Source organism: Anomaloglossus baeobatrachus, chromosome 2 (genome assembly GCF_048569485.1).
Source record: "Anomaloglossus baeobatrachus isolate aAnoBae1 chromosome 2, aAnoBae1.hap1, whole genome shotgun sequence".
In the NCBI taxonomy this organism is placed as follows: domain Eukaryota; kingdom Metazoa; phylum Chordata; class Amphibia; order Anura; family Aromobatidae; genus Anomaloglossus; species Anomaloglossus baeobatrachus.
Window position 1 is genome coordinate 519,602,853 of NC_134354.1, and position 21,324 is coordinate 519,624,176.

Here is a 21,324-nt window from a genome sequence, read left to right on the forward strand (position 1 = left end):
CAAACATCCAATCTGAAAACTGAAGGCAGGATTTCATTCACCATCCTAGTGCCAGTGTGACACAGCCTTCACTTTATATGGGAAAATCTTGCTGCTTGGTCCCCTTCAGAGCATTCCCATTTTGGCTTATTTTATTTATTTGGACTAGGAGGCCCAGTCGCACACCGCTTTCACTGAGAGCGGTGCGCATTAGGGGTCAGTTCTCATTATAGATGCAGGTTTGCACCTACTATACATTTATGGCATAACCTGTGGACATACTATGAATATAGGGAGAAGGGACCTTTAAAGCACCACTCCAGCGTTTTGGAATTTTTCTCCATAGCCAGCTATTGCCATTCTCGCACTGCACTCGCGGTACACCGGTGTACTGCGAGTGCAGTGCAATTTTTCTCTCGTCCCATATACTTGAATGGGTGCGAGAGAAAGAGTCCGGTTCGGTCCAATTATGGCTGAGAAAATAATCGCTCATGTGTGCTGACACACAGGCTAATATTAGTCCGAGTGGAATGCGATTTTTTAACGCACTCCACTCGCACCGATTTTCATGCCGTGTGTCTTAGGCCTTAGGGTAAGAGTCAGAATGATCCCAGGCTTCCTAGAGCTGGCTATGTTTTTTTTGTAGAGACAGAGACTGTATTTGTTTATTGGTTGTTTTTTTTTCTATGAAAAATATCAATTTCGGGAAGCTTCTTTTCACAGCTGAAGAGTTCATAAGCGATTTGGAAATTGAGCCTGTACTGTGAATATTGCAAAGTTTTTCAAATTCTCATTAAATTCGAAAAACTCAGTGTTTACAGTCGAGGTAACAATATAACAATGTAACCTTCTAACAATGTAAACGTGAGGGGTTAATAAATAACAATAACACACCTGCTGATATAAAACAAAAACACTACAATTTCATGTGTAATGACAGTACCTGCCAAGACGTCAGACATGAAGTACACATCAAGTGCCCACAGGGCTCAATCTTCACGTCTTTGTCATTTTCCGCACAGATTTTACACAGCTGAAACGTTGAGCCCATTTCACAGTACAATTCATATTGTTCCTGGAAGTGAAAAATTGTCAAAATATGAATACAGAAATAGTAGCTGCATAATAACGATGAAGTAATGCTAAAATCCCAAATACAGATGTTAAGGGCTTATAATAAGCAAACATCATCTTCAGAGAGGAAGAGGACTAGAATTCCAGTGCCACCTATTGGGGAAAGCAATCAGAAAAGCCAATATTGACTCTTTAAAGGGAATCTATTAGCAAAAATTCACCCCAAGATAATCACACAGGAGGAGGTAGTGCTGAGAGGGGAATAGAGCTGGAGTGACAGAGGCTTCAGATCTACAATAGCTAGCTGCATATCAATTCAAGCCCTGATTCCTCAGTAACAGACTGACCGTGTAGCGGTATTGCTGGACCTGTCTATGAATCGACAACATACACCTATAAATAGTATGGGGTGTTGGTAATATTCTATACAGATGGAAGGGAGGAGGAGGCAAGAGCTCTGCCTCCATTTCCTACTTCCTGTCTGCTTTCCACTACATAGAAGATGGCATTTGCTACTACTAAAATTCAATTTACAAAGCTGCTTATTTTCTTGTGTATTACTATACATGTTTCAGGTTGTTTGCCCCTCATTAGCACAAAGCAAGGAGGTTTGAACTGAAAAGCAGGAGGTTTGATTGCTGGGTGAAAGACCTCTGGCAGGAGGTCTGAGTAGGAACATGCAGAGTCGGCGTAAGGAAACTTATTGGTCATGCAATGCTCACTCAGAAATTAAATATGCAAATAGAGGAATAGGATCAGAATTCTAGCACCACCTACTGAGTGTAGCAATCCTAAAAGTCAATACTGACCCCTTAACAAGCCTTGCCACCAAGGACTGTTGGATGGCCTACAAGTCTCCTTACACTGGCTTAGCACTCTCTACAATGACAAACGTTCCCCCGAAGTTCTCTAAAGCATTTCACAACTTGATCAGCACATGGCTTCCCTCAATCAAATGCTCAATAGGATTCATGAAAGGAATAATGGACTAAACATGTTACAAGTTACAGAGGTCTCTCAGTAAGTGGTGATGCATCTTGTTGGCAAACCTGTTCTTTTAATGTTAAAATCCTAAAATCTAAACTTTTTGGGTGAAATCTATGGCACGCTAAAATCTGAAGGTACAATACATTGCATTAGATTTCCAAACTTCTAATGTTTTAAAAATAATTAAATTGATCAAATATTAAATTGATATCCGCATTAATTACGGCACTTAAATGGTGGCGAAATGTAAAACGTCTACACGTCATGAACGACAGCTAGATGTCTAGAATTTAAGTTATGTGTAATAATGAGAAATGACACGGAAAGAGTATTGAACACGCTTACTGAAATGTATTTAATACTTTTTACACAAGCCTTTGTAGGTGATAACAACTTCAATACGCCTCCTGTACTAAGCTTTATAGCTGATACTAAAGCTTAGGAGTGGTTCTACAAGCTCTCATACAATTGTTTCAGAATATAATTCCCAAAACCTTTACCAAATATAATGGATTCCAGAGATGCAAAGCTTCCTGATAAGAAATGAAAGCCGAAACGAGAACACATACCTGGGTTACTTTGATGTGATCATGTGGAGTGGGCTCACATAGACCTGTCAAGTCTGGATTGTAGCTTCGTCCGTCAGGATATAGATAACTGAAAATGTAAAAAGAAGTTAAAGGGAAAATGTAAAAATTGAATAATGGACAGCTTGAATCAGAACTGGTCTGCGTGATTGCAGCCAGACATGTTTTTCTATGAAGTGCTGTAGCTTTTCAGAGAAAACATACTTTAAAAAGCCAGTGACTATGTGTATCGGGTGACTTTTAGGAAGCAGAACCCCAGCTGTCTTCTTTACGCACCGCTCCAGTTGACTGACAGATTTCTCTCCATATTTGTGTATATAAGAAGATAGTTGTCAGTCACAAGGATCAGGATGGGGGAGATCACCTGGGATCTACCTTGGAAGAATCATCTAAAAGATATAATTAAACATCCTTTCAAATGTAAGCTAAAGGCCCAGTCACACACACAACGACTTACTAGCGATCCCGAAAACGATGCGACCTGATAGGGATCGCAGGTAAGTCGCTGGGAGGTCGCTGGTGAGATGTCACACAGTCAGATCTTACCAGTAATGCAGGAACATTACAGGTCGCAGTAGCGACCTGTATAACGATCTCAGCAGTCACTGTGACCCTGTCACACAGTGTCAATCACAGGGATGTGTTCTGCCCAGCAGGACATTGCCTTTGAAGAAAATGGCCTGGACCATTCTGCAACAACTAGAGATCTCATAGCAGGGGCCTGATCGCCGGTAGGTGTCACACATAACGGGATCTCTAACGAGATCGCTACTGCGTCACAGAAACCGTGACTCAGCTGCGATCTCGCTAGCGATCTCATTATGTCTGACAGTACCTTAAGTCTAAGATGCCAAAGCCCTTCATAGTATAGCATGCCTGGCTGCTTCGCACAAACCAGTGCCCGATTCATGCTGCCCGTGGGTCAGGCAGCATGACTGATGACAGATTCCCTCTAATCATACATTGTTAGTAATGTGTACCATAAAGTAGACCTGTTAATATTTGAGTGGTGTGCATGATAGCTCACTATAATTTACTACAACCCTCAATCTAAGCTTTAAAAATGGATTTAAGGTTTGCAGGGTAGAGGTTTAATTCATCAATAAAGTCAGCGTAATCCTCCTGCTGCTAAATAAGAACACATTGACTAAACTGCCTAAATCTCTTCAATGTTGGTCAGCTTTAAAGAGAACCTGTCACCAGGTTTTTCCCTTATTACCTGCGGCCACAACCAGTGAGCCCTTATATACAGCACTCCAGACACTGTATTAAGAGCCCAGACCGCTATACAGAACGTAAAAAAACCCTTTATTTTACTCACCGAGGGGACAGTCCAATCCAATGGGTGCAGCTGCTCTCGGTCGAGCACCTCCTCCATCTTGTGCGATCACTGTCCTCCTGCCCAGTCCCGCGTCCATGATGCGACCTGTGTCACTCACACAGAGTCCGCCATTGCACTCCTGCGCACCTTGATCTGCCCAGCTGAGAGCAGAGCAAGGTACTGTAATGCGCAGGCGTGAGGAAAGGTCAGAGATCGCCCCTGCATGCGCACTACAATACTTTGCTCTGCCCTCAGCTGGGCAGATCAGACAGTGCGCATGTACAGGAGCGCAATGGAGGCCTCTGTATAGATGAGATAGGACGCGTCATTCACATGGGTCTGCGAAGCAGGATGGCGATCTCACAAGTTGGAGGAGATGCCGGACTCAGAGCAACGACACCCATCAAACTAGACCACACACTATGTAAGTACAATAAAGGTGCTTTTTACGTTACACCGAGCAGCCTGAGCTCTTACATACAGTATTCTGCAATGCTGTATATAAGCGCTTACTGGTGGTGGCTGCAGCTCATAAGGGAAAATCCTGGTTACAGGTTCCCTTTAAAGGCCATGTAGACCTTTGCCCAGTTATTTTATTGTTCATTTGCTTCCTTAATGCAAAGATCGGCAACTTTCTAAATAGTCTTCTTTATAAATGTTCTACCACTTTTCTAAAAGCAGAGCATCTTTAATTCCTTTATCTAGTTCAGTGATCTGCAAAAGTGTTACAAGCTCCTGCTCCTGATGGCCCTCTGCTCTTTAACTTCTTGCAAAGTTAGAGATGGCAGGAGGTTGTTCTGCACAGATCTGAACAGAATGGAGAGGGGAGAAGGTATGTACAGACTAAGGGAGGGCAGAGAAAATAAGTTATAGAAAAAGGACATGAAGAGGAAATAAGTGCAGATGGAAGCCGTGTGGATAAATGAGCTATTATAAAGACAGTCATACTCTAGATATACACATCCAACCTATAGTACTAGAACAGACACTCCCAGAGGAGAACATTTTGAGTTTTGAATCAGACTACAAACTCCATATTAGGGGGTCTAACTAGGAATAAATGAACATTACAGAATGAAATTTAGTGCAATTTTAGAAAACTAAGCAGATGGAAAATATTTTTCCAAGTCAAAGTTGTCCATAGCCTTTACTATAAGGGAAGAAACAAAACAAAACAAAAATCCACAAGGTCTCCCAAAGAAAACAGATTAGATGATTAATTGAAGGACCGCAATCTTGAAAATTGTGAGAAACACTGGTCTTTTCTTTCTAATATATATATATATATATATATATTATATACATACACACACACACACACACACACACACACACACACACACACACACACTGTGTGCAGAATTAGGCTATGTGCCCATGGTTATATCCGCAGGACATTTTGCAGGAGCTCCCAGAAACCCGCAGCACAACTTTGTATGTTTCCATGCTGTGGTTTTCTTGCGGAATGTCCTGCGGATATGCTGCGGGCATTCTGCATTGAGGATACAGTACAATGGCTTCGGCACTGCATCCTCAATGCAGAACAAGTTCATACTTACCTCCATCATGCAGCACTTCACTTTCTGGACGCCATGTTTGTCAGCGTCTGCACTGTGCAGGAGAAGCTGGGCGGGCCTGAACTAGCTCTGGCTGTCACATGACCGGAGCTCATGCAGGCCCCGCCCACCTCCTGCTTCCTGCTCCTAGCTCCACCGCGCTCCTGTGCACCGAGGGAAAGTACCTCGGGTGTCTGCTATCAAGGCAGGTAAGTATGGGACCAAAACAGATTTCCGCAGGTAAATCTGCAGGAATAATTGACATGCAGTTATGTGCGGCTGCGGGATATCCGCAGCATATTCCGCAGCGACACATTCCGCAGCATAGACACAGCACTCTCCATGTCCCATAGGATAACATGGGGAGTGCCTGCACTTGCTGAAACCTGCAAATTTATCTGGAAAATCCAGATAAATCCGCAGGTTTTCCGCGGCAAAATCCGCAGGAGCAAGCTCCCGTGGGCACATAGCCTTATTAGGCACATGAGTATTTTGATGACATGATACTTTTTATACATGTTGTCCTACTCCAAGCTCTATAGGCTTGAGAGCCAACTACCAATTAAGTAAATCAGGTGATGTGCATCTCTGTAATGAGGAGGGGTGTGGTATAATGACATCAACACCCTATATAAGGTGTGCTTAATTATTAGGCAACTTCCTTTCCTTTGGCAAAATGGGTCAGAAGAAAGATTTGACGGGCTCTGAAAAGTCCAAAATTGTGAGATGTCTTGCAGAGGGATGCAGCAGTCTTGAAATTGCCAAACTTTTGAAGCGTGATCACCGAACAATCAAGGGTTTCATGGCAAATAGCCAACAGGGTCGCAAGAAGCATGTTGGGCAAACAAGGTGCAAAATACCTGCCCATGAATTGAGGAAAATCAAGCGTGAAGCTGCCAAGATGCCATTTGCCACCAGTTTAGCCATATTTCAGAGCTGCAACGTTACTGGAACATCAAAAAGCAGAAGGTGTGCCATACTCAGGGACATGGCCAATGTAAAGAAGGCTGAAAAACGACCACCTTTGAACAAGAAACATTAGATAAAACGTCAAGACTGGGCCAAGAAATATCTTAAGACTGATTTTTCAAAGGTTTTATGGACTGATGAAATGAGAGTGACTTTTGATGGGCCAGATGGATGGGCCAGAGGCTGGATCAGTAAAGGGCAGAGAGCTCCACTCCGACTCAGACGCTAGCAAGGTGGAGGTGGGGTACTGGTATGGGCTGGTATCATCAAAGATGAACTTGTGGGACCTTTTTGGGTTGAGGATGGAGTGAAGCTCAACTCCCAGACCTACTGCCAGTTTCTGGAAGACAACTTCTTCAAGCAGTGGTACAGGAAGAAGTCAGTATCGTTCAAGGAAAACATGATTTTCATGCAGGACAATACTCAATTAAATGCATCCAACTACTCCACAGCGTGGCTGGCCAGTAAAGGTCTAAAAGGTGAAAAAATAATTACATGGCCCCCTTGTTCACCTGATCTGAACCCCATAGAGAACTTGTGGTCCCTTTTAAAATGTAAGATCTACAGGGAGGGAAAACAGTACACCTCTCAGAACAGTGTTTGGGAGGCTGTGGTGGCTGCTGCACGCAATGTTGATTGTAAACAGATCAAGCAACTGACAGAATCTATGGATGGTAGGCTGTTGAGTGTCATCATAAAGAAAGGTGGCTATATTGGTCACAAATTTTTGGGGAGTTTTGTTTTTGCATGTCAGAAATGTTCATGTCTAAATTGTGTGCAGTTATATTGGTTTACCTGGTAAAAATAAAGAAGTGAGATGGGAATATATTTGGTTTTTATTAAGTTGCCTAATAATTCTGCACAGTAGTAGTTACCTGCACAAACAGATATCCTCCTAAGATAGCCAAATCTAAAAAAAAACACTCCAGCATCCAAAAATATTAAGCTTTGATATTTATGAGTGTTTTGGGTTAATTGAGAACATAGTTGTTGATCACTAATAAAAAAAATCCTCTAAAATACAACTTACCTAATAATTCTACACACAGTATATACTGAATCGAGCCTACCCCTTTAAATCCTGGAATCACTTATTAGGGCTGGATAGTAAGTAGTGTAGTTTCAGCTACGCAGTGTCTGACCACTTATCTGTGAGTCTATATATACGAGGTATACAAACCCCTGGACCTAATAGCTGCTGGAAGTGACCTAGGTGCAACTACAGTGGTACCTCGCTTAACGAGTAACCCACTTAACGAGAATTTCACTTAACAAGCAAAGCTTTCTGTAAATTTGTAACCTGCTTTACGAGAAAGCTTTGCTGTACAAGCGAAATCCTCACCGCACACACATCCCGTTTCGTCCATCCACCGCACCCTGACCCGCACATGCAGTCCACACAAACAGAAACATGTACGCACAAACACACACAAACATACACGCACTCACACACATACAGTATTATGCTCACCTTACCTTCCGTTCCACTGCCGGCCTCATGGTTCTTGTAGTTCCCGGGTACATCGCGGCGAACTACAAGTACCATGAGGCTGGCGGTGGAACGGAAGGTAAGGTGAGCATATAATATCTGTACCTTCCGTGTCATCGCCGGCCTCCTGGGTCCTGTAGTGCGCCGCGCCGCTCTGCTCCGCTCCAGGCATCGGCATCCATAGCAACGAAGCAGGAACTTCCTGGTTCCTGTCACTGCTTGTCAAAAGCAGCGCGCTGGCCAATCAGAGGCAAGCGGCTCTGCCTTTGACGTCAGGGCTCTGGCAGGAAGTTCCGCCCTCGTCGTTATGGTTACCTGATACCCGGCCCGCACCGGAGAACAGCAAGTCCCAGGAGACCGGCGATGGAACGGAAGGTAAGGTGAGCATATAATATGTGCGTGTGTGTTTGTGTGAATTTGTGTGTGTTTGTACATGTTTGTGTGCGTATGTGTAGAGTGACAGAATAGGGGACCAGGATGGGACATTTAACACATTGTGGAACGAATTGTCAGCATTGCAATGACTTCCTATGGGAAATCTTGCTCTGCTGAACGAGTAACTTGATTAACAAGCACAGTCCCAGAACGGATTGTTCTCGTTAAGCAAGGTACCACTGTAATACTGTACAATAAAGGACTGTGATCTTCAGAGGTCCAAACACAGTGATTAACAATGAGGAAATTAAAAAGATAAGTTTTTAGGAAACACTAACATATATTATAATTTTATGAAAATCAATTTCCTTCTTAGTTATAGAGCCCTGTAATAATATGCAGCGCTGTACACTGACTTATCCAAGTAAACCAAAAATAATGAAGCTTACAATCCCACTTCAGCATATTTAGTTACTATGACTCATACATCATTACTAAAAACTAAAGTTTACATTCAAAATCAGTCAAAAAAATCTCACACCAATAGCCTATTAGCTCCTATACATAGGGGTACCCAATGTGCTTCTGTTTATCTTAGGGGCCATATTAAAAGTCGGCATAATATCACCATCTGATTTGTATAGAGGTCTCCAGAATCTTTTCCAGCAGGTAATGGTGAGGTACAGAATGATTGGGAAATTGTACAGAGATCTCATGGGTAAAGGAAACTTTAGTCATGAAAAGATTAAAGAGAGTCTGTTAAAAGTTTTAACACTACTGACGGTGCTTGATTGAAGAGGGGGGTCTGTAGAGGGGTTTAAACATACTTCTGTGTATGTTTGGTTTATCAACTAGACCAAAAAAGGCTGCCATGTGCTGCTATCACAAGTCTCCAGAAGGCATTCAATTGATGCGTAGTGCATCAGGGCTCTAAGCACTAAGCGCTCTTCAACTCTACAATTGAGTGATGGCTCTACTGTCCAACCAGTAGACTGCTAAGAGCCAACATTCAGAAGGGGGCGGATGGCAGGCGTTCTGTGTATAGAGTGCATTGTTGTAACGTCAGATCACTGCAGGAGGGGATTAAAACTTCTTCATAGTGTTACTGATACTAGGATCATATGCATATGCAGGATCAACACTGCTGACCGGCTCCTTTTAATCCAGGAACAAGGGCTAACGTCTAGGGATGAGCGAACCTGAACAGTAAGGTTCGATATTCGTAGCAAACACGGACTTTACTAAAATTGAGAATATATACATATATATATATATATATATATATATATATATATATATATATATATATATATATATATATCTATCAGTGTTCAGTTCGGTGCTTTATGTACACTAACCACTTGACCGAGCTTCAGGTTGCTCTGGTACGCTTGATGCTCAGCACAGTGCGAGCGACTTGCGGTGTTTGAATGGTTCGCACTGGGGGTAAAATCAGCACTCTCGGATGTAGTGTGTAAAAAAAAAAAAAACAAAAATGAAAAACCCTTTCCCTCCTCCACCAGAAGTGTTCTTTTTATGGCTTGTATGTGGGTAGAGAGCCAATCTGCTCAATCAGTGACTTCCAATGGGATTCAGGTCAAGTCTGGGTCCAGAACAGAACTTCTAAAGTCTGCCTGAATCCGCAGAGCCCGAACTTCCACAGGTCTGCTCATCTCTAATAACGTCACATCGGTAGAGTGAGATTGGATAGGTTTTTGCTATACATAAAAAGAAACAATTAACAGTAGTGTCCTAAAAGATACAATTTGTTCTACCAGCTATGCTAGGATTTCAGTATTTCATAGTATTAGTAGGATGCAGCTCTCTCAGATTCGTATGGTTTATATGCTCTATAGAGAACATGCCATATAGCTTTGTAGTTTCATGCCTTGTGGCCGCCATCTTTGATATCAATATTTGCCCTGAAGGTCTACAGCAGGAGTTCCGTTCAGAAAGCAAACAGTAACGGAGATAAAAGTAAAAAGGCCTAGCAGGGAGCACTTCACATCACTAACTGGAGACAGATGGACCAGATACTATCTTCAAATCTCAAAGTAGTAAATTATTTAATATACCTATACAAATATAAAGACACACATATATCAGGCTACGTGCACGTTGTCTGCGTTTATGTCTCCGTCATTACTAACAAGGAGTATACCAAAGCATACAGCGCTGTATAATAGTCAGAACAACACCTAATACCCCACATTGAAAGTCAAGGAGGTCTGTTGGTCATCAAAGGTGTCTGTTAGGTGACGGATACTGTGTTGTAGTTTCTTGTATAATGGAAAACTCCAACACATAAGTCAACGGTGTCCTCTTTATATTTCTAGACATCTGCATTCACTAACTTGAGTACATTTGGGTGATATCAATAAATCCTGTGCAGAAAGTTAATGGGTTCAGTAATGGTAGCCCCACCACCTCATTATCAAAGCTTTCCAAACTGATCAGGTTATTAATGTACTTCTAGGCGTTGTCAATCCCTGAGAAACCTTTATTAATGGAACCTCTGCAGGTTAAAAAAAATCAAACACGCACAAAAAAAAGGCTACCTTAAGCCTGACTCCTGGGATCCACATACAATGTTGGGAGGGAGCGAAGGGGTACATAAAAGCTAAAGGCAATCAACGACAGCTGAATATCTAAAGTGACTTTATAGTAGGTTAGAAAGCTCTTTTAATACAATTTTAGCACTAAGCTGCAGCAATAATGTAAAATTGTTCACAACAGGGTCTATTTCTACAATACAGAGAAAAAGAAGAAAAGAATTGTGTACCGCTGGTGCTGACCTACAGTCCACAGCTAGCGATCCGAAGAAATACTACATTATATCGTACGTTAACGATGAAAGTCTGAAAAGAATTTTCCCAAATTCTTCTCTGCTATATTACAGAAACTTCCAAATGTGAGAAACATTACCATCTGGAGTTCATTGTCCTCTGTGGCACAAAAAGGAACCTACTGCGCAATGGAAGGAGAGGTAAAGCCTGTTCACATGTAATGACCACAGACATAATACAGACCCCCAATGCACAGGACTAAGATTCCTGGGACATGTCCTCATCTAATGTGTGTGCCTGATCCTGTGCACTAATGTCCTAGTGAGGAGGCTCTTGCAGCTGTTCCGAAGTGTACCAGCCATTGAGCGGTCACTGATCATCTGCCGCCATTTCATTCCGTATGAATACGAAGTCTGCACTGGCACAGGTTTATTTTTCATTTCACCTCCCTGGGCCATATTAGTTTCATTGTTAAAAAGTGTCATCTCAAACTCCTAAATAGACTAAATGAGAATGTGCTTGTAACGTAAAAACAAGCGCTTCTCCCATGCTGCAGAGACAAAGCTGGGACCAGCTCGGCTTGGAGGAGCGTTGCGACCATGCTACTGGTCCGAACAATCAGTCTTCAGGAAAGCGCCGCCCTTGGCAACCTATAATCCAGTAAACAAAGAAGAGGGGCGATCCTATAGATTAATCATGGGAAAACCCCTATAATAGAGACGTGAAACCTCTTTAATGCAAAGATTAGGTCTCAAATATTTAATGACAAAAAGACATTTTTGCAGCGGAGGACACAATAAAGAACATATGAAAGTTGCTGCAACAAAGGTAATTTCACGTGGCAAAGACACAGAATATGACACTCACTTAGTACAGGACTGGTCTGTTAGGCCTCTTTCACATATCTGTTTTTTGCCATTAGTCGCAATCCATTGTTTTGTGAAAAAACGGATCCAGCGCTGGATCTGTTTTTTTCCTCATTGACTTGTATTCGCGACAGATGGCCTCACGTTACATCTGTCGTGCGACGGATCAGTCATAACATGTTTGTCCGAGCCGACGTCCATATGTCTGCGTTGAAAAAACGGACAGCGACGGATCCATCAGCGTCCGTCTTTTGTTACAATGGAAGCCTATGGACACAGGATCCAATGCAATCCGTCAAATGACAGATTGCAGCGACGGATCCGTTTTTTTAACCAAGCATGCTCAGATGAGATGTAAATTAATTTCTGGTCAGAAAAAAAGTGAAAAAGTGGTACGACGGATCCATTTTTTTTTTTTTACAGGATACATCGCATCAGTTTTACCACAATCTGCGACGGATTAATTGCATCAGTCACAAAACAGATTGTGACTGATGGCAAAAAAAATGGTGTGTGAAAGAGGCCATAGGCCTTGTGCATACGTTGAGTATTTCCAAGAGAGGAACAATCAAAGGAAAAGTATAATAGATAAAAAATCACTACTTCTCATTTTATACCCACTGCTGGTTTTGGCTTACAAATACTGAGGTAAAAAAACCCTCAAATACTCAATGTGTGCACGTGGCCATGGCTCTGTTCCAGAGATAGTTCATAGAATGGTAGAGTTGGAAGGGACCTCAAGGGCCATCGGGTCCAACCCCCTGCAAGTGCAGGCTTTCCTAAATCTTCCCAGCCATATGTTTACCCAGTTTCTGCTTGACTATTTCCATTGATGGGGAGCTCACCACTTCCCGTGGTAGCCTGTTCCACTCCCTGACTGCCCTTACTGTCAGAAAGTTTTTCCTAATGTCTAATCTGAATCTCCTTCCTTTCATCCCTTTGCTTCTTGTACTTCCTTGTGCTAATGAGAATAGGGTAGTTCCCTCTGCACTCTAACTACCTTTCAGATATTTGTAGACCACTATTAAGTCTCCTCTCAGCCTTCTCTTTTTCAAACTAAACATCCCTAGTTCTTTTAGCCGGTCTTCATAGGACATGGTTTGCAGAGCTTCTACCATCTTGATTGCTCTTCTCTGGACTTGCTCCAATATATCAATGTCTTTCTTGAATTGGGGCACCCAGAACTGCACATAGTATTCCAGGTGGGGTGTGACCAGGGCAGAGTATAAGGGAATAATTAGCTCTCTTGATCTAGATTCAATGCTTGTCTTGATATATCTCAGAATTTTGTTGGCCTTTTTAGCTGCAGCGCCGCATTGTTGGCTCTTGTTGAATCTGGGATCAACTATTATGCCCAAGTCCTATTATTACTGAGTTCTATTCCTCCCATACTATATATGCTCTTTACATTTTTTTTACCCAGATGTAGGACTTTGCATTTGTCCATGTTAAACACCATTTTATTCTCCTCAGCCCATTGTTCGAGTGTGTCTAGATCCTTTTGAATATGCTCTCTTTCCTCTCTAGTGTTGGCTACTCCTCCTATCTTAGTATCATCTGTAAATTTTGAGTTTCCCAATAATTCTGTTATCCAGATCATTTATTAAGATATTTAACAGCACTGGCCCCAGGACAGAGCCTTGTGGCACCCCGATTTTGACTTTCCTCCATGTTGATGTGTATCCGTTTAGTATTACTTGTTGCGCCCGATCATTAAGCCAGTTGTGAATCCATCTAACTGATTTTTTTTTGTCAATTCCATACTTGATCATTTTTTCAATGAGGATGTCATGTGATACTTTATCGAATGTCTTACAGAAGTCCAGGTATATTACATCCACAGCATCCCCCTGGTCCAACCATTCAGTGACTTTGTTGTACAAGGAAATCAGGTTGGTCTGACAATAGTTATTGGTCAAAGCCATTTTGGCTTTGGTTGATTAATGCCTTCCCATCCAGGTACCCAAGTAAATGTTCTTTGACAAATTGCTCGAAGATTTTTCCTGCAATAGAAGTCAGGCTTACTGGCCTGTAATTCCCTAGATCCTCCTTTTTGTAGATAAGAACCAAATTTGCCCCTTTTCCAATCTAGAGGGACCTCTCCTGTTTCCAATGACTTATTGAAGATTATTGCAAGCGGTACTATTATTTCCTCAGCTATCTCTTTCAGGACTCTAGGGTGTAAATCGTCTGGACCTGGGAACTTGGTTTCCTTTAACTTGGCTAAGTGTTCTAATATCAATTCTTTGCTTATTGTCAACTTGGACTCCTCCTGACCATCACTTATCATGATTATTGTTGATGCTTGCTTTAGTTCATAGACCGGTGACCTCGCTAATGTCAATTTAGAGACTATAGAACTTTCAGACTGTTTATTGACTACTGCATGTGAGATCCTTCACTACAATCCTACCAGCTACATTAGAAACAAAAAAAAATATTAAAAAAAAGAATAATAAAAAGCAACAATGTGCAAAATGTTTGGCCAATATCAACCAAATTACTTAAGGGATCCAGTCATTAAGTTTTTCGGTATAAAAGGGAATCTGTCAGGATTTCACACTCCAAACTATATTATATTATATATATGTTCCTCCATTACTGAGAATTCAATGTGTTAATTGATATGTAAATAAGGCTGTACATCTGTAGCCTCTGTCACTCCAGCTCTATTCCCTGTCCTGTCTCCTCCTGCTTGAGTGACACCTTTGGCTGAAGTCACACAGCATATAGGTTATCAGTAAAGCAAGAGGATGCTGGATATAGAGCTGGAGTGACACAGGCTTCAGATCTACCATAGTCATTCAGCCTAATTTGTACATCAATTCAATTGAAACACTGATTTCTCAGTAAGAAATGAATGGACTGGCCATGTAAAGGTACCTCTACAAATTGTGTTTATTCACTGCTCTCCAGCACATTTAGTGCAGAGCGGGCCAATGGGCCAGTACAGACCAACCATAGTGCTTGCTGTGAGCTCGCTATCCGATCCCTAGCAATCACCAGTAGAGGTTTCCATTACCCTGAAGGAAAGTAGTGAATAAAGAAAACTGTGAATAGAGCATTTAAGGTTACAGGGGTTTTCGACTACACTGACATTGAGGACCTATTTTAGGCTATCCTGAAGCCGCTCCTGTGTACTGAATATCAGATCTATTCTAATGAATAGGAACAGATCTACAATCCCTGGAAATGGTCATTAAACAGTGATTGAGCTGTGGTGTTCTGTTCCACATACCGAATACATCTGGCCGCTGCCTAAGATGCTAATAGCTGATCAGTGAGAGTCTCAGATCTTGGACCTCCAGTGATCAGATAGTGAACATTATCCAGGGGTAGGTCATCAATATCAGTGAAGTGGAAAGTCCCTTTAAGTATTTTACTGCCAAAGACTAACGGGGGCTTTACACGCTACGATATCGCTAATGCTAAGTCGTTGGGGTCATGGAATTTGTGACGCACATCCGGCCGCATTAGCGATGCCGTTGCGTGTGACATCTATGAGCGATTTTGCATCGTCGCAAAAACGTGCAAAATCGTTCATCGGGGGTCCATTCTCAATTATCATTACTGCAGCAGTAACGAAGTTGTTCCTCGTTCCTGCGGCAGCACACATCGTTGCGTGTGACACCGCAGGAACGAGGAACCTCTCCTTACCTGCCTCCCGGCCGCAATGCGGAAGGAAGGAGGTGGGCGGGATGTTACGTCCCGCTCATCTCCGCCCCTCCGCTTCTATTGGGCGGCGGTTCAGTGACGCTGCTCTGACGTCGCTGTGACACTAAACGAACCGCCCCCTTAGAAAGGAGGCGGTTCGCCGGTCACAGCGACATCGCCGGGCAGGTAAGTACATGTGACGGGTCTGCGCGATATTGTGCGGCGCGGGCAGCGATTTGCCCGTGTCACACAACAGATGGGGGCGGGTACCCACGCTAGCGATATCGGTACCGATATCGCAGCGTGTAAAGCGGCCTTTACTGTATGTAGTTTGTCATGGATTTCACTATTTGGTGACACTCTTATACCAGTGAAGGGGATTTTTCTTCATGTTATCACCCCTTCTAACAGTCAGGGAAGATGTGCGCTATTTGATTGTATGAGTTAGAGCAGAGGCCTCAAAGACGCAGCCAGCGGGCCGCATGCGGACCCAGAGGCTACTTGTTGCAGCCTGAGTGCCTGCAGACTCGTGACGATTGCGTTACTATGCAGGAGGCCGGCGCTGGCAGAGCTTTACTACAGTTGATGCATTTGCGGAACAGCGCGCGCTAGGAGCTCCCTGCACTCTACCAATGTCAAGCATGTAACATAGCTGTATGAAGTCACCTGCTTGCCTGTAATTGGTAGAGTGCAGAGTGCTCCTAACTGCGTGCTGCGCTGCAAATGCATCAACTGTAGTAAAGCCCTGCCGGCACCAGCCCTCTGCGTAGTAACGCGATCTTCACGGGGTCTACGGGTCCGCAGGCCACAACAAGCAGTTAAGAGAAAACAGAGGGTACAGAGCAAAGGTGTATGTCAAGGGAACTAGGATGAGGACTGGAGACATTACTACTTGGGCACAATGCTACAAGGAGGAGCACAATGCTACAAGGAGGGGCACAATGCTGCAGGATGGGCACAATGCTACAAGGATGGGCACAATGCTACAAGGATGGGCACAATGCTACAAGGAAGGGCACAACACTGCAAAGATGGGCACAATGCTACAGGATGGGCACAATACTACAGAATGGGCACAATGCTACAAGGAAGGGCACAACACTGCAAGGATGGGAACAATGCTACAGGATGTTCACAATGCTACAAGGATGGGCACAATGCTACTGGGCACAAGGATGGTGGACATTACTACAGGGGACAAGATTTGGCGCAATGCTACAAGGATTGGCACAATGCTTCAAGGATGGACACAATGCGTCAAGGATGGGCACAATTCTGTTGGGCACAAAGATGAGCACATTATTACTACTGGGCACAAGGATGGGTACATTACTATTGGGCACAAGAAAGAGAGAAAAAATGTTTTTACCATTAAAAATCCTTTTTTACATATAAACGTAACAAAAAAGTGCAGGTTTGTTTTAATAAACAAGCAAAAATGTTCACAAAAAGTGATCCAAAAGTGTAAAAAAGAAAATACATGGAATCACTAAAATGTCACCTGGCCCTGCAAAGAATGTGGCCCCCCCCCAAATAATTATTCCTATGTGCGGCCCATACACCCAGTTGAGTTTGAGACCCCTGAGTTAGAGGGGGGAATGGAAATTTTAAAGAATTGGGGAGATGAAAAGTTGGGCAAGTAATCTACTCTGTCGTAAACAGGTTTGGTAGTGCCTGGACTATAGTGATTTTTGATATACCTATTTCTGGTGAATATGAGAAGGTTCAATTATGTAGACAAAATGGCATGTATGAACAGTGCCCACCTTTATCTTTAGGTAGTATTGTGCCTCTCTGCACTACGGTTATCAGAGTTTTACTCAGCTTTATTTTTATTGACGCTCAATTAAAATGAAGGCGCCAATGACTGTAAAGTGATTGATATATTCAATATGCGGCAGGCTGCCTTCAAGAAATGCAAAGAAAACTAAAAGAAAAATGTATATCTATAGATATAGATATAGATATAGATATATATATATATATATATATATATATATATATATATATATATATATATATATATATATATATATATATATATATATATATATTTATAAACCCACATACACAAAAATATATAAACACACACATATATTATTTCGCTTTTGTTTATTTCAAAAGTTTGCCAATTCTCCTGGCAGTGAACCGGTTAATTCTCCATTACCTACTAGTGCCCCCAATTTCATAGATTAAATTCAAGATTGCAAATCTAAGAATGGTACAGAAACAAGCAAAATATGGCTTCAGTTACACTTCCAGCGCGCAATTCAGCAAGTCAAGCAGTCCCAGATGCCAACACAAGTCTGTCACTTCAGACGCCAAGTACAATTTATTTCACATTGTGATAAAATCTTTGATATTTCTGCTACATTGTACATGATAGGGACATCGTCCAACCAGAAAATGGAGTGATTATTTTTCCTGATAAACTATGTCAGCTTCTACTTTCAACATGCAGTTTAAATCCAGAAAATAAATATCTTTTTGATCCCGTGCACAAACATGTATCATTGTAAATTGCCGTGTCTATAGGAAAAAAAGGATAAAAAAAGCACTGTCTATTAACAATGTGAGTGAATGGATAAAAAGCACTCCAGGTGATTCTATCCCATAATAATCTACAGAGTAGCGTGACGATAGTGATAGATGAAGGTCATTATCCATAAACCTATTTAGAATATTAATGATACTTGATAGTTGACTTAAACATCCAGGAAAAATGTCTTGTTTAGAGATGAGCAGACCCGTGGAAGTTCAGTTCAGCAGGTTCAGTCAGACTTCATATAAAAATTCGGTTTGGGACCCAGACTAGACATGAACCCAGTAGCATAGCTAGCAGGGGGGGCAGAGGGTGTGGTTGCCCCGGGCCCTGTGCTCAGAGGGGGCCCATCCGCAGCTACAATACCGTTAATGATATAAGGCGGGCTTTGCACGTTGCGACATCGCAAGCCGATGCTGCGATGTCACACACGATAGTGCCCGCCCCCGTCGCAACTGCAATATCCTTGTGATAGCTGCCGTAGCGAACATTATCGCTACGGCAGCTTCACATGGACTCACCTGTCCTGCGACCGTCGCTCTGGCCGGCGACCCGCCTATTTATTAAGGGGGCGGGTCGTATGGCGTCACTGCGACGTCACACGGCAGGCGGCCAATAGGAGCGGAGGGGCGGAGATGAGCGGGATGTAAACATCCCGCCCACCTCCTTCCTTCCGCATATCCTACGGAAGCCGCAGTGACGCCGGTAGGAGATGTTCCTCGCTCCTGCGGCTTCACACACAGCGATGTGTGCTGCCGCAGGAACGAGGAACAACATCGGACCGTCGCGTCAGCGTAATCATGGATTACGCCGACGCTGCACCGATGATACGATTATGACGCTTTTGCGCTCGTTAATCGTATCATCGAGCTTTTACACACTACGATGTCGCATGCGATGCTGGAAGTACGTCATTTTCAATTTCACCCCTGCGATGTCGTAGTGTGCAAAGCCCGCCTAAGTGTAGCGCCTGCCTGGATCCACAGACTCTGATGGGCTGTAAAGGGAGGCTAGAGGGAAGCCACTCACCAAGCAGGACCCCCGGAACCCTGAAACCCTTTAACCCCTCTACAGGGATTTGGAATTACACAGGGAACTGGAGATCACTACCTGTGGAAGGCTGCAGTCCGATGAGAGTAGTAGTCAGGCAGGGTCAAACCAGGAATTGCGGAACAGGGACAGAATCGGCAGGCAATGACGTAGTCAGCAAACGTAGCAGAGGTCAAATCCGGATCGGGCAGCGAGGTACATAACCAGCAGGCAGAAGGGTAGTCAGAAAACACGCAGAAGTCAGCACACAGGAATAACCAAACAGAATAGAACGTAACAGGAGCCAGGAAAATCAGAACTATCTCTGGCAGTGGTCATGTGACAGGAGGGGAAATAAGAAGGGTGTGGTGTCTTCCCATTGGCTGTAGCTGAACGCTGGCAACTTCAGCTGGAAGACACATGCCACCCACAGTCAGCCAGCGGTACTGCAGATCCCAAGATAACCCAGCCCAGTGGATGATCGGAGCCTGCGCCCACCGCTGGCATCGACTTCTCTCCCATCACCAGCACCATCCACGGCAGGAACACGGCGTCGCCTGGCGATCGGAGCAGAAGTCGCTGGAGCAGACTCCGGCAGTGACATAACAATAAGTGACACTGCACCTTTAAATATAGCGCCTTGGTCGCATCACGATGTACAGGATGCGTCCACAGTGTGCATTGCCAGGTCCTATTACACCGCGCTCATGTCTGCAGAGGATTCCCGGCTGTTCCTCCAGGACCTACAGTGTTCAGTGCCGGCTCCTCCTCCTTCTGCTGTCTCAGTGATTCCCTCCTACTGCACAGGGAGCTCCAGGCTGGTGGTGAGATGCAGATAGCATGTAAGATTGTGTACAGAGAGGGAGGGAAGTAAGTTGCTGTGGAGGCAGAGTGTTCATTACTGTGCAGTGTGGGAGCCTGATAACACGTATGTAATATGGTGATGTGTGTGAGGTAGGGGGGCTAGTACACTGTGCAGTGTGGGGGCCTGATAACATGTATGTAATGAGGTGATGTGTGCATACCTCCCAACTTTTAAAGAAGGAAAAGAGGGACAAAGTTTGCGGCGCGCGTAGCAAATTTTTAGGCCACGCCCCCTAACCACACCCATTTCACAGTCACGCCCATATCCACTCCCCATCCACACCCATTCAGCACAAACACGCAGGCAGCCGGCGGGCCTCCAGCACGGACACGCAGGCAGCCGGCGGGCCTCCAGCACGGACACGCAGGCAGCCGGCGGGCCTCCAGCACGGACACGCAGGCAGCCGGCGGGCCTCCAGCACGGACACGCAGGCAGCCGGCGGGCCTCCAGCACGGACACGCAGGCAGCCGGCGGGCCTCCAGCACGGACACGCAGGCAGCCGGCGGGCCTCCAGCACGGACACGCAGGCAGCCGGCGGGCCTCCAGCACGGACACGCAGGCAGCCGGCGGGCCTCCAGCACGGACACGCAGGCAGCCGGCGGGCCTCCAGCACGGACACGCAGGCAGCCACAGTGAGGCGGCCGGTCGCCCGCACAGTGAGGCGGCCGGTCGCCTTCACAGACAGGCAGCCGGCCGCCTTCACAGACAGGCGGCGGGCCGCCCGCACAGAGAGGCGGCCAGCCGCCCGCACAGAGAGGCGGCCGGCTGCCCGCACAATGAGGCGGCGGGCCGCCCGCACAGACAGGCGGCGGGGGGCGCCCGCACAGACAGGCGGCAGGGGGGCGCCCGCACAGACAGGCGGCAGGGGGGCGCCCGCACAGACAGGCGGCAGGGGGGCGCCCGCACAGACAGGCGGCAGGGGGGCGCCCGCACAGACAGGCGGCGGGGGGCGCCCGTACAGACAGGCGGCGGGTGGCGCCCGCACAGACAGGCGGCAGGGGGGCGCCCGCACAGACAGGTGGCGGGCCGACCGCACAGACAGGCGGCCGGCCGACCGCACAGACAGGCGGCCGGCCGACCGCACAGACAGGCTCCGGCCGGGGGTGAGGGGGGAGGGAGGGAAATCAGCGCTGGGGAGATTAGTTTACTGTACCAGCAGCAGCACAGGCAGCGCTCCTCTCTATGCCACGTCTACTAGGATGGTAGGAGGGAAAAGCAGGGAGGCGGAGAGAGAGTGGGTGGGCG

The 21,324-nt window shown here is 44.9% G+C and overlaps 1 protein-coding gene across 2 annotated transcripts in view; it reads right to left on the reverse strand.

Annotated features, from left to right (window-relative positions):
* Positions 1-21,324, reverse strand: part of CBLB (Cbl proto-oncogene B) — a 258,520-nt gene that overhangs the window by 84,367 nt on the left and 152,829 nt on the right. For both annotated transcript variants that reach the window (XM_075336570.1, XM_075336571.1), the window contains 2 exons: positions 2,610-2,697; positions 923-1,054 (listed from right to left, as the gene is read on the reverse strand). In XM_075336570.1, coding sequence (XP_075192685.1) covers positions 923-1,054; positions 2,610-2,697 — 220 coding nt within the window. The remainder of the gene's footprint in view (positions 1-922; positions 1,055-2,609; positions 2,698-21,324) is intronic.